We start from the raw sequence: 13,185 nt of genomic DNA on the forward strand, positions 1-13,185 counted from the left end.
ATATATATTTAAACACATAAAAACAGCAACAGTGAAATACAAAAAATTATATCAGCCTTCTTCATTACTGCCTAACTTAAATGTGGCCTATAATGGTTAAAAGCTTCCCCACTTCTGAGTTAGTCCAACAAAAAGGACTACTTGGATCCAATCAAAGTGAGTCCCTTCATTAAGAGAGATCAGTCATACCCGATCAGACCAGTTCTGGCGAAGACTTTCGGTTAGAAAAATGTCTAAACAATCATGAGAACGGGCAAGTAAAAGTCTGGTGAAACGGTAGCGACTAAAACAAATAGAAAGGAATTGCGTAAGAGAGTAAAAGAAGCGTGTACGAAGGGTCATGTTAAAAGCGAGCCAAGAAAAACGAGAGATGAAAGTGGATGTATACAAAGATGAGAGACACATAGACGAGTGTCTCGTCCGTGAAGAGTTCCTTCGGGCTAACTTTCACTAACAATTTCGCCGTCTGTGACACATATTCCATCGTCGAAGTAGTGGGGACGGTCAGGCTGAGGCTGTAGCTGATACATTGTCATCGTGGTCCCAGACGAAAGCACTGGGGAGGAAAAAAAGCTTGCGAAATCCAACCGGAGATAGAAAGGGGATGGGAGGGGGTTACGGTCAGTTCTAGCAACGAAATTTCGGGCAAAACTGTTCGTCAGTCGTTCACGGGACCGCGACGGACTCTGTCTCGCCTATCCCACGATTACTATCATCGTGGACAATCGGTATAAATTTGTGCAGTGATCAAAAAACATCATCCATCTTGTCATCTTCGTTTCATAAGATTCAATCGCCCCTTTCGATGTGTCGATGATGGAAATCATTAGGCAGTATTAGTATTAGTGCTATTTTCTCTATCAATGGAAACGTACAGTTTGCTTTTCGCTGTTTCGCTTGGATCAGCGATATGGAGCGGACGTTACGCAAGTTATAACCTACGCGGTACACGCGAACCGAATTTTCCAACACTGGCCACCGCCGCCATGATTGCCGGCTGTTGTTACCTAATTGAACACCGGACTTTCATTTAGTAGTCAAAAGGGAGTCAGTAGACGATTTAACATCACGTATGACAAAACTGTGTCCAGTATGATATTCTGAGGAGGAAACGGATTACGAAATTGCTTTGATAAGTCTTATCTACCAGAGGCAGACTTAAGAGAACTTCCTTGTATAATCGGACATGTTCAAAGCATTATGCAATTGCTATGACGTAAATTATAGCTCGTTTCTATTGGGTTGGGAAATAAGTTCGTACCGTTTTTACCGAAGACTTTTATTTAAACAAAAAACAATAATTATATCAATAAGTTAATCAATTATAGAATCGTTTTATGATCGCAGTTCATTTTTTCCGCCAATTCACGACTGGTTTGGCGACCGTTCTCCTTCAAAAGTGATTTGAGACGTTCTTCATCGAATTCAGAAGGCCTTCCGCTGCGGGACGAGTCCTCGACGTTAAAGTCGCCATTTTTTAACTTTGCAAACCATTTCCGTGCTGTAGACTCGCCTATGACACCTTCTCCATACACGTCGCAAATGTCCCGGGCTGCTTCGGCAGCTTTTTGACCTCGATGAAAAGCAAAGAAGAGCAGGTGTCGAAAATGTTGATTTTTGCCTCCTGGGTATTCCATTTCTAAGCCTGAAAACTAATAAAAAATTAAATAACTCAAAAATACAATTAACATAGTTTTGTAGAGCAGAAAGAGTTCTATCGAATGAATACTTACCCGTTGCCAAACAGCAAACAAATCGTTGTAAAATAAAAGAAATTATAAAAACGCTATGAACTTATTCCCTAACCTAATACATCTCGGAGATAGTATTAGTAATTTTGAAGAAGTCCGGTTGGGGGTTTCCGTCATCGGACCTTCGATGACCGATCTGCAAACGGCGCGTGGCCAAGTGAAAAAAAAAAGCAAAACGGCAGAAAGAGAAAGGAAAGGGAGAGAAAGAAAATTCGGCTGGCTCAGTCGTTCACGGGAAAGCGTCTAACAGCGTTCACGACTCCTACGTCTGTCGGGTTCAGGTTTAACTCAGGATCACTAATTTAACACGCTTGCTAAAAAAAACTCTTTCCGTTGGTGAAACCGGCTTGCTTAGTGCTCACTTACAGTGAAACCGAATGAAAATTACTGGTTACGTACATCTCTTCTTGTATTCCTCAGTGAAACCAGGCATGGCTTTGTTCGTTGGTCAAATAAAAATAGTTGCATGCCTCGACAAATTGTTACCTTAGCGAGAGTAGTAAATAGCCTGCAGACTTTATGCATTTACTATGAAATGTATCTAAAAAAATGGCGGAAGTGTAGAAAGAGTCAACAACAAAAATGCACAGAGTTTAAAGGATTTTGCATAAAAGTCTGCAGTCTAATGAGGATAACTTTGTTTGAAAAGTGTTAGAAATCGAATGTTATCTGCATGTCGATATACGTATGAGGAGGAAATTTTTCTGCTTGACGTGGGAGTGTATTATCACAAGATGATGCAAGTTTTACATAACAGTATCACATAATGATCCAATTTAATCGGGTCTGCGAGCACGATTAGAAGATGGCCTTGATCCATTGTGTCCCCGAGACATTATTCAACGTCCTTGCCTACTTAGAGACTTTCTCCTTAGGGGATTCCCTGTAGGAACTCATTAAAATTATGTCATTGTCGTTGTTGGAAGAAAAATTGGGTAGTTGGGAAAGTCTCTGTGGAGAGCGATCTAATTTTATGCATGATGTAAAAACATAAGGTGTGTTCAAATGTGTCGCTGTTTGCGCCTTCCACTCATCGGCCATATTGGAAGTACGATGATCTATTGTTTATTTCAAACGCGCATATATATTACTCTCCGAGAACCTAATTTTTCACATGTTTACGATTTTTAAATTCGCTCTGTTTTAACACTAGAAAGACTGAAACTTAGTATATACCTATATTGCCCAAAGCGGTCGACGTTCATATCGACGAGTACATCGTTTTCATCGATGGCTACTTGCTGTTTTCTCATCATGCGTTTCGAAGAAAAGAAAACTAGACGAAACGCACGATTTCACGTAGACGTTTGCTCATCCATCGACACACGATGGAAGTCAAACAGCATGCAACTTTCATCTTCGCAAGGATCACTACTCCTGTTGCTTATTTTTATTCCGCTAGGCTAGCTTTCACTGCGAACAGAGTTCTATCAGGCCTCGCCCATTTGAAAATACCCGCGGTTTCCTTCTTATTCATTCCCGCTCTTAACGATTGTGTTGATTAGAGAAATATATCTGAACTGCGACCCTCGGAGGTCTGAGCAACCGAGCCGTTGCTCACGAGACTCTCTGGGACCGTCGATGTTCGCGGGAATGCAGTCACCTGCTGTTATCGTTGTATAACAAACCGGGTCGACGATGCGAACCACGAAGAGCACCGACCACGCTATGCTGCTGGCTACCTACGGCCTACGTTTGCTCGTAGTCGTCCTCGTGATCGCGGCCGCGGCCACGTTTCTCCACGTGAACAATTACAGGCCCAGTAAGTCAATAAAAAAAAACAACTGTGGCTGGAAAGCAAAATGGGATAAGACTTGCGATTTTTTCATTTATTAACTGGAGTCGATCGGAGAGAAGGATTCGTCTGACTTTTATTACATGTTCACCTTGGCGTTTCTTTGTTTCTTTTTCCAGAACAAATATTCCTCTCCTGCGACAGGCCGTGCCATCACCTGGACTGGCCCATGATCTGCCGGGTGAAGCTCACTTTAGAAGTGTTCCAATCGCTCAGCAAGTAAGACAATTATTGACCAATCTCTTATTTCATTCGAACGATTTTCGTTGCTCGGTGAAACGCCTTTCCACGTGATTATTGCTTCATACTTGGTTAAGGACGTTAGTCCCAAAATCAATTTTCTATAGAATGTTTTGAAATTTTGCATGAGTATTCAATAGAGCATCACAAATATATGTGTAAAATCTTAGAGAGATCTGATGATTCGGAGAGTAGCAATAAATTATCGAATTCGCAACTTTACCATGTGAAAACGAGAAAAGGCCAGTAAAATGATGGATTTCACTAATTTAAGGAAAAACGGTTCTATAGATATTTTCAAAAAACTGACACATGCTAAATTAACTTATTACAATTGTATTAAAAAAAAAATCAGAAAATTTTGATGATTCGTTTAGTAGAAATTCTTAAATGAAGTATGGTATTTTTGTACAACGCGTTCTTGAGGACGGCGAGGGAGGGGATAGTGTAGCCAATAGCGGCAACGGCTCTTCTGTGTAAGCTTGTGTAAGTGCGTATGTATACGCTGTGCGATGTATTAGAGGGCCAAAGATTCTCAACCATTTGTTTCTATTTAATATGTGTACCACTACGTGGCAACACTTGAAATGATTGAGACCAACTGAGCGGGACTAACGTCCTTAATAACGTCCGTGGGGACTGCCGGCCGTGTGGCCCGTTGCAGTAACTGTTATGCAATTCTTCGAGCACCGAAACCCGGAAGGCTTTTAGCCGAGTCGTGTTATTCGATCGCGCGTTCACGCTTCGTGTACGATACGAAATTACTGTTTGAACGATCATTCTATGCGTAGATCGTGCGGCGACTGTCCGCAGAATGAGACAGCGTGTTTCGCAGATCACTGCGTGTCGACGGATGGACATCGACGCGGGATACTCACGGCAAATCGTCAGCTACCTGGTCCAACCATTCAGGTACCATCAGTAAAAATTCTGGCAGAGAGAGAGAGAGATAGATGAATCCTGAATAAAAAAAATAGAGAACATTTCTATCCCTTACTCAATACTATTGGGTTGGGGAATAAGTTCGTAGCGTTCTTACCGAAGACTTTTATTTAAACAAAAAACAATAATTATATCAATAAGTTAATCAATTATAGAATCGTTTTATGATCGCAGTTCATTTTTTCCGCCAATTCACGACTGGTTTGGCGACCGTTCTCCTTCAAAAGTGATTTGAGACGTTCTTCATCGAATTCAGAAGGCCTTCCGCTGCGGGACGAGTCCTCGACGTTAAAGTCGCCATTTTTTAACTTTGCAAACCATTTCCGTGCTGTAGACTCGCCTATGACACCTTCTCCATACACGTCGCAAATGTCCCGGGCTGCTTCGGCAGCTTTTTGACCTCGATGAAAAGCAAAGAAGAGCAGGTGTCGAAAATGTTGATTTTTGCCTCCTGGGTATTCCATTTCTAAGCCTGAAAACTAATAAAAAATTAAATAACTCAAAAATACAATTAACATAGTTTTGTAGAGCAGAAAGAGTTCTATCGAATGAATACTTACCCGTTGCCAAACAGCAAACAAATCGTTGTAAAATAAAAGAAATTATAAAAACGCTATGAACTTATTCCCCAACCTAATATATTCATTTATCATGGTTACATAACGCGTTGCAGAACAGAGTCTGTATAAGAAGGTATACTTATTTTCCACTTATTGCACCCTGGGTGGAAGTTAATCATGCCGGACCTCTTATATCCCTCGGTAATGCGTTCCTTACGCGTACAACTCTCGCGACACCAGCGAGAAGAGCCAAGCGTTCCCGAACAGGTTTCTTTTCAACGTTTCAGGTCTGCGAAAACGACATTTTAGTGGTGGACGTAATTAACCGGCTTCCGGGTAAGGCAGCGGCCGTGCACTGGCGCGGTCAGACCCAAGTCGAGACGCCGTTTATGGACGGCTCCCCCCTGGTCACCCAATGCCCGATACCCAGCTACACCACTTTCCAGTACAAGTTCCGTGCCTCCACCGCTGGCACCCATCTGTGGCATGCCCACGCGGGTAATTCAATAAATATAAACGCAATACTTATGTCGAGCTTCAGACGTTGTGTCATGAATCATCAGATGACAGACTGACATCTGTAGGCAGATTGATGGATGATGATTTTTGTTAATTAAGGAGCGGACGTTGGAAATGGAATCTTTGGTGCGTTAGTCGTGAAGCAGGCGGACATAAAAGACCCCCATCGAGCTCTGTACGACATCGACGACTCGAACCACGTGGTGTTGATCAGTCAGTGGCAGCACTCGCCAGAAATTGCGTTCACTCAAGGTCACGCTAAACCAGCGATCCTTTTGGTGAACGGGAAAGGACGTCAGCCGAACGGACCGAACGTTCCATCAACGGTGTTCCAGGTGGTCCCAGGAAGACGTCATCGGTTCCGAGTTGCGAACGCCGGAGGCGCTGGATCGTGTCCAGTGACCTTTTCCATAGATGCCCATCCGCTTCTGATAATTGCGCTTGATGGCCAGCCAGTGGAACCGCAGCAAGCCATATCGATCACTCTGGCTAAAGGTGAGTAAAAACCACCGTAAAATAGAAAATGAATTCTCTAAAGGAAGTTCGTTTGTCAAATGTGTTATCATCGATCGTAGGAGAGCGGGTGGACTTCGTTTTAAAGGCGAACAAGCGACTGGCCTCTTATTGGATGAACGTGCACACGTCTAAAGAATGCGGGAAGAATTCGATAAACGGTGCGGCGATTATAAACTACAAAGGCAGCTCGAAGGATCCTCTGTCACCCGCGGAAGCTAACGACCAACCGGAAGTCGAGGAGACCGTCGGACGAGTCGCGATGACGACCAATCCTACTGAAAAATGCGGAAATCCTGAAACCCTTTGCGTGACGGAAATGCAGTCGTTAAGAAAAATGCCATCGACTCTGGGAACGATGAAGACCGACGTAACCATTCGGCTGCCCATTAATTACAGGCTGCAGACGAACGACATCGTAGGTAAGCGACAGATCGAAATTAATACTTCCTTCGAACCTTTTTCCTATTTTTTTTTTTACATGTCAACGTGCCACGAAATTATAATAATTATAAAAACAAGATGGACGCATAATTGTAATGCGTCGAACGGACGATGACAGGAAGACTGATCGTTAGTACGAAAGATGTACTTAAAGGAATAGTAGCTATCAATCCTTCAGCAAAGTCTGACCTTGTAGGTCTTATATCACTTTCATCCGGAGGCTTCTGCTGTCTCTGTTGAAATGATAATTGTATTAGAAACGCGTGTTCAGAGATAGCCGAGGAAAGTGATTTATCTTACAGATGCATGACTGGTCATTTCTACCGGACGTGCACGCGATTGTAGATTGGACATGACGTAGGTTTTAATCACGTCTCGTGTCCCGAGGCACAATTATCGTATACAACGTTCGTGAGGAGATAATTGGAGAAGAAACTTCGACAGACCATCTCCTTATATCAGCTCACGACGTTTATGATGTATCTTCTATAGTTTTTTGATAAGGACGAAAGGTGAAATAGAGCAGATGTTGCAATTGAATCTTTTTGCCTCCTGGAACTTTCATTATGAAAGCCTGGAAATTGATTGAAATTAATTAACACGAATGTCAGAGCCTACGTTTCAAGAAATGGAAGCCACCATCTTAAAAATCAAACTTTATTAAGGACGTTAGTCCCAAAATCAATTTTCTATAGAATGTTTTGAAATTTTGCATAAGTATTCAATAGAGCATGACAAATATATGTGTAAAATCTTAGAGAGATCTGATGATTCGGAGAGTAGCAATAAATTATCGAATTCGCAACTTTACCATGTGAAAACGAGAAAAGGCCAGTAAAATGATGGATTTCACTAATTTAAGGAAAAACGGTTCTATAGATATTTTCAAAAAACTGACACATGCTAAATTAACTTATTACAATTGTATTAAAAAGAAAAAATCAGAAAATTTTGATGATTCGTTTAGTAGAAATTCTTAGTTGAAGTATGGTATTTTTGTACAACGCGTTCTTGAGGACGGCGAGGGAGGGGATAGTGTAGCCAATAGCGGCAACGGCTCTTCTGTGTAAGCTTGTGTAAGTGCGTATGTATATGCTGTGTGATGTATTAGAGGGCCAAAGATTCTCAACCATTTGTTTCTATTTAATATGTGTACCACTACGTGGCAACACTTGAAATGATTGAGACCAACTGAGCGGGACTAACGTCCTTAAAACGATTCAGCGAAGGTGCAAAAATGGCGATGTGTCCTTTGGAGAGGAGTTGACCTTTGTCCTTTTGAGAACACGTCCTATCCCATGACTTCATCAACTAAGGGGATCATTTATTTCGTTATCGGTCTTTGAATAAACTGTTCGGGTTTCAAAGGTCTGGGTGTCTAGCCTTCCTAATTGCACCTATCAGGCATGGGCAAAAGTGTCTCTTAAGAGACATGGCCTTGAGGGCGAGCTAAGCTAGGGATGCTTGACACTATGTAATGTACAGGCACATATCTACAATTACAAATAGTAGGGAGAGTGACTAGTGTGAGGAAAAATGAATTGCCCATGTCTGACCTAGATCCTGTTCCTCTTACATGAAAAATTGAAGTAGATAGGTCCTCAAACCGACGTCATTATCCTCATAGCAAACTCATAATCGTCCTGATAGTCCTTATCGTCGTACTTATTGATGAACAATATATCGACTGATGAATTAATACTATTCCTCATTGTAACCAGCGATTAACATTGTTCGCAAATTAGATAGATCAAAAAAAGGATTTGCGAATGCATATATATACCTTATCTGATAAAACATAAAACTGTAGGAAAAGAATGATATACAAAAAATGTGGGAATTTATTACATAACTAATTACATAATTTTTTAATACTAAAATACTTTTCGTTTCAGGGAACGGTGGAGTGGAAACGAGAGTCCTAAACGTGAACAACGTTTCTTTTACGTATCCGTCGTCGCCATTGCTGACGCAGGGGAAGGACGTGATCGAAGAAACCCTGTGCTCCACCACCCCTGAGGAGGACGAAGCTAGAGTCGAGAACAACGAGACAGCGTCGTTGTCGTCGCGACGCTGCCGCCGCGACGTCGTTTCATCATCGAATACGTGCGAGTGCGTTCACGTAAGGTACATTCCGCTTGGAGCCACCGTCGAGATCATCCTCCTCGATCAAGGTAATTCAGACTTATACAAATAAATCTAGGAATCTAGATTAAACCTTTTACTACCAATTTTAGTTTTTTATGGAATATTTTTTTTTCTTTGCAATTACTGGAGCTAAGCTTTCACTTAGTACCTGATTTCAAAATCTACATTATACTTTGTTCGAGGATCAATAAAGCTCGTAAATCAGTGGGACATGGACTCTGGGGACTTAACACTAAATCGTGTCTTTTGAAATCTTTAAATAAATGTTAAATGGATTGCTTTGAACTTGAACTTTCTCTATTGAATTGCATGAGGAAGTGAAAGTCTGAATACTTAGAAGTCTTTCAAGGAACAAGCTTAATGGACAATCCGATCACCATAATCAGACAATTAATTATCAGCTATAGATTAATCATTAAATGAGAAACCAAGGTTGTTAACAAATCCTCGTGCTTAACTCAGATGTTTTTCTGTTTTATGCAAATGTCCTCTTTCATCTTGAATATCATATGCATAGGCTTGCAGGTATTCAGAGTCGTTGCTTATTCATAAGATCGTCTTTTACTTAAGTAGCTTTATTAGTGTGACCGCTTAATTTTTATTTAGGTCATTTTTGGGAATTTTTTTTAAGAAAAGTATTCTATGGAATTTTCTTAAACTTTGTGGATGTATTTGTCTATAAGTGAACTGTGTAAAATAATTTTTTCGTACAAAAATAACTAAAGGCTACCAAGTTATGCGCTATTTTCCAAAACGCAAAAAGAAAAGGGTCTCAACTGCTCATACAGTTCGCTGGGATGCCTGAAATGAAAAAATACAAAACCACTCTTAAACTAGAAGGTATTCTCCATCCGATGACGTAGAATATCTGAGAAATGTTGAAATCTGACAAAATGGCGGGGTTTTTAAGAAATTTTGCGATTGTTTCCTAAAAAATCTTTAAAAAAGTCGTTTTTTCGTTGCCAAAATTACAGTTTTCATCCAATCAAGAATATCCTACGTCAGTCAACAATAAAGCATGTCTGGAACACTCTGTTAAAATTTCAAGTCAATCGGATAATTGGTAGTTTAAAGTATTAACTATTACATTATTACTTATATTATATTAATACTATTAGAAGACTGCCACTCGAAAACTAGTTGAGATCCGACCTCGAAATTAAAAAATTCGATTTTTTTAAAGTTTCACACTGATAAGGTCCCTTAAGTTCCTGTTTCCTGTACAAAACAGGGACTAGAAATATGGAATAGATAGGGATAGCAAATGCTAAAGACGATCTTCATAATAAGCAACGACTCTGAATACCAGCAACAGAAGAGACAAGCTTCTATAGGGACCTCTGCAAGTGAAAACGTCCTGCGATAGAAAGAGAGAGAGAGAGAGAGAGAGAGAGAGAGAGTTGCAGTAGCAGCAGCTTGACAAGGAAATTAGACACGTGACGTCAGGGACATCAGACAAGGACAGACAGAGCCACCGATCTCTCTCTCTCTCTCTTTCTCTCTCTCTCTAACATAAGAGACACTTTTTGACGCTTTTCACCTCCTCTATGTGTATTCGTATGATCATATGTCGACTGTTTCTTATTATATTCTGAACGTATAATCCAACAGTGTCCCACTAGTAAGGAAGAATGATCTCATGATAGTGGAAGGGTTAAATCAAATTCCTGTGGTAGTGGAAGGGTTAAAGAAAAAAGTACACCTGGAGGGTGTTGAGAGTCTTTTAAATTTTAATTTTAGTATAAATTTCGAATGGTTTCGCGGATGTATCCGTAATTAGCATTAGGTTGGCGAGTTTTCAATCTTACAAGTTTTTATTTCTGGCAGATTTTGCATTTTCTAATAAGTTACCTCGTATGAAGCTTCGATCAAATCGAATCGAGAGATTAGATTGGCAATTACCGAGGTAATAAATACACCCGTTTCAATATGCAACAAGCGAACCCTACTGCGTCGTCGAAGGCCACGTGATTGACGATTCAAACGTCCCTGATGAATTTCTGCGTACGGTATTACCCCTGGACATACAGGATGTCCCAGAAGAAGTGTTAGAGCCAGTGAGGGTAGAGCCGAGAGGTAATTCTGTAGGTGTTTTTGAACAACGATTGCCTCTAGCAAAATGCAAAGTGAAGTATGGTTTTTGAATTATTAGCGAAAAACAGTGACCAATGGGAGCACGTGTAGGGCCCGCGCTCAGCCACGGGAGTGGGGGCTCGACCAGGGGTCTCAGAATTTATCCCGCACGGCTCGCTTCCCCTCTTTTTCGCCCGTATTTCGATCCCCACTACTATTCTCCTCATGCGCCTTCGTGAAGCGAACCTATCAAGTACCAGTCCCCACCATGGCCGCGTCGTCCCCACTTTCCGGCCGAGGGATAAATTCTGAGACCCCTGGGCTCGACTCGTGACGCTCGGCAGTAGTTCAGCGCAGGGTTCTCGTAATTTATCCCACGAGGCTCGCTTCCCCTGTTTTTCGCCCGTATTTCAATCCCCACTACTATTCCCCTCATGCGTGCTCATGCGCGTTCGCGAAGCTCTCCGCAGCGCTATCGTGAAAATCACTGCATACCCCCACCAACTATTGGTCCCCACCATGGTCGCGTCGTCCCCACTTTCCGGCCGTGGGATAAATTACGAGAGCCCTGGCTCAGCGGGCCCGCGGTCAGTCATGGGAGTGGGGGCTCGGCTCGCGACGCTCGGGAGTGGGGGTTCGGTTCGTGACGCTCGGTAGGAACTCAGCGGGCCCGCGTTGAGTCACAGTCAGTGGGGGCTCGGCTCGTGACGCTCAGCAATGGCTGAGCGCGGGCCCTACGCGTGCTCCCATTGGTCACTGTTTTTCGCTAACTCAAAAACCATGCTTCACATTGCATTTTATTATAGGCAATCGTTGTTCAGAAACACTTCCAGAATTACTCCTCTTCAGCTTTAACACTTTTCTTGGAACATCTTGTACATTCATCGATCGTTTCAATGAATGCAATTCCACTTCAATGCGAGGATTAACTGTAGTGAAAAATTGAATAAAACTAGAGCAAATATTTATATCTCTCATGTAGCTTATATGTTTTTTTATGTATCATCATTGTTGGTTTTATTTAATTATTTATTAAATACTTTTCTGTGAACATTTCGTTGGCAATTGGGGGAGGTTTCTAAGATATATAGTAGGTATAAACTGGAGTGTGGCCTCGAGTTAAGAGCCTTGATTCTTAGCTGCGGAGGCTGGAAATATCGACCTCGCGACTATTCCTAAGTACCAAAGGCGACTATTTTTTACCGAGAAACGCGGTTTCTTAATTAATTAGAATTAATTAACTTGCGTTATCGGGTTTCTCTTCTAATATCCAAGAATCTCGATACTCATCACCGTTCTTAATCATTTCATATGCTAATAATAGCATATGTGGAATTATTTAGGTGATGCATAATTATCCGCCATTTTCTAAACAAATTTATTTATTATGAAAAGAGATACATAAAAATTGAATACATAGAAATGTTTAAATAATTATTCTGGAGTATATTCATCCTCGATTTTAATAACTGTCTTGTCACGTTTTCGTCCTTTTCTATGGCTGCCATAAGTGCCTAAATGTCCAATGGCTGAAGAGTTCTTTGAGATCGTTTCCATTCCATTTCATGTTTTCCAATCTTATTCTGCTTTCCATTTTTTCTACGTAATGACAAAGCATGAACATGATTTTGTTCATATGATGTATTTTCATCAACTAAATATGGAAGAATTTTTTATTAAATAAAAGTAACCTAAAAACAACAGATAATTATGCATAAAGCCATTACTAATATTTGTGACTACGTCATCTAATAAAAATGTCGTGTCTCCTTTGCTTAAGGTGGTCTGGACGATTTAGTTTACCACCTGCATGGGTACAGCTTCTACGTGGTGGGAGCTCGAAGATTCGGGCGCAGCGTGTCACTGCGGGAACTGAAGAGCCTTGATGACAAGGGTCAATTATTCATCCGGAATTTGGACTGCACGGTTGCCAAGGACACGGTGGTCGTGCCGAAATACGGTGCAGTCGCCATCAGATTCAAAGCTGACAACCCAGGTACAAATAGCTCATAGGATTCCAGACTGACTTCTCACATATACATAACAAAATGGAACATATTCTCTCTCTCTCTCTCTCTATCTTTACTGCTTACTGTGAGTGGCGTAATTAGTTGGAGCTATTTTATATGTGTGCGTGTGAAGTTGGTCCGGAATCTCTTGAGTCATCCATAATGCTTTAAGGTATCTAAGGCAATGTTCA

General features: G+C 41.3%; 1 protein-coding gene across 4 annotated transcripts in view; it reads left to right on the forward strand.

Annotated features, from left to right (window-relative positions):
• The window catches only part of LOC108627421 (laccase-4), a 22,763-nt gene that overhangs the window by 4,806 nt on the left and 4,772 nt on the right, over positions 1-13,185 (forward strand). The window contains exons 1-9 of one of the 4 annotated variants that reach the window (XM_026815574.1): positions 93-728; positions 3,257-3,513; positions 3,666-3,765; positions 4,578-4,698; positions 5,576-5,786; positions 5,907-6,302; positions 6,383-6,742; positions 8,660-8,938; positions 12,766-12,981. In XM_026815574.1, the coding sequence (XP_026671375.1) occupies positions 3,390-3,513; positions 3,666-3,765; positions 4,578-4,698; positions 5,576-5,786; positions 5,907-6,302; positions 6,383-6,742; positions 8,660-8,938; positions 12,766-12,981 (1,807 nt within the window). In that variant the 5' untranslated portion in view covers positions 93-728; positions 3,257-3,389. Of the gene's footprint in view, positions 1-92; positions 729-1,724; positions 2,033-3,256; positions 3,514-3,665; positions 3,766-4,577; positions 4,699-5,575; positions 5,787-5,906; positions 6,303-6,382; positions 6,743-8,659; positions 8,939-12,765; positions 12,982-13,185 lie in introns of those variants that run through there. The other 3 variants (XM_026815575.1, XM_026815576.1, XM_018028665.2) reach the window with 3 other exon arrangements.

The sequence above is a fragment of the Ceratina calcarata genome, unplaced genomic scaffold (assembly GCF_001652005.2).
Source record: "Ceratina calcarata isolate Rehan_Ccalc_2016 unplaced genomic scaffold, ASM165200v1 scaffold470.2, whole genome shotgun sequence".
Taxonomy (NCBI): domain Eukaryota; kingdom Metazoa; phylum Arthropoda; class Insecta; order Hymenoptera; family Apidae; genus Ceratina; species Ceratina calcarata.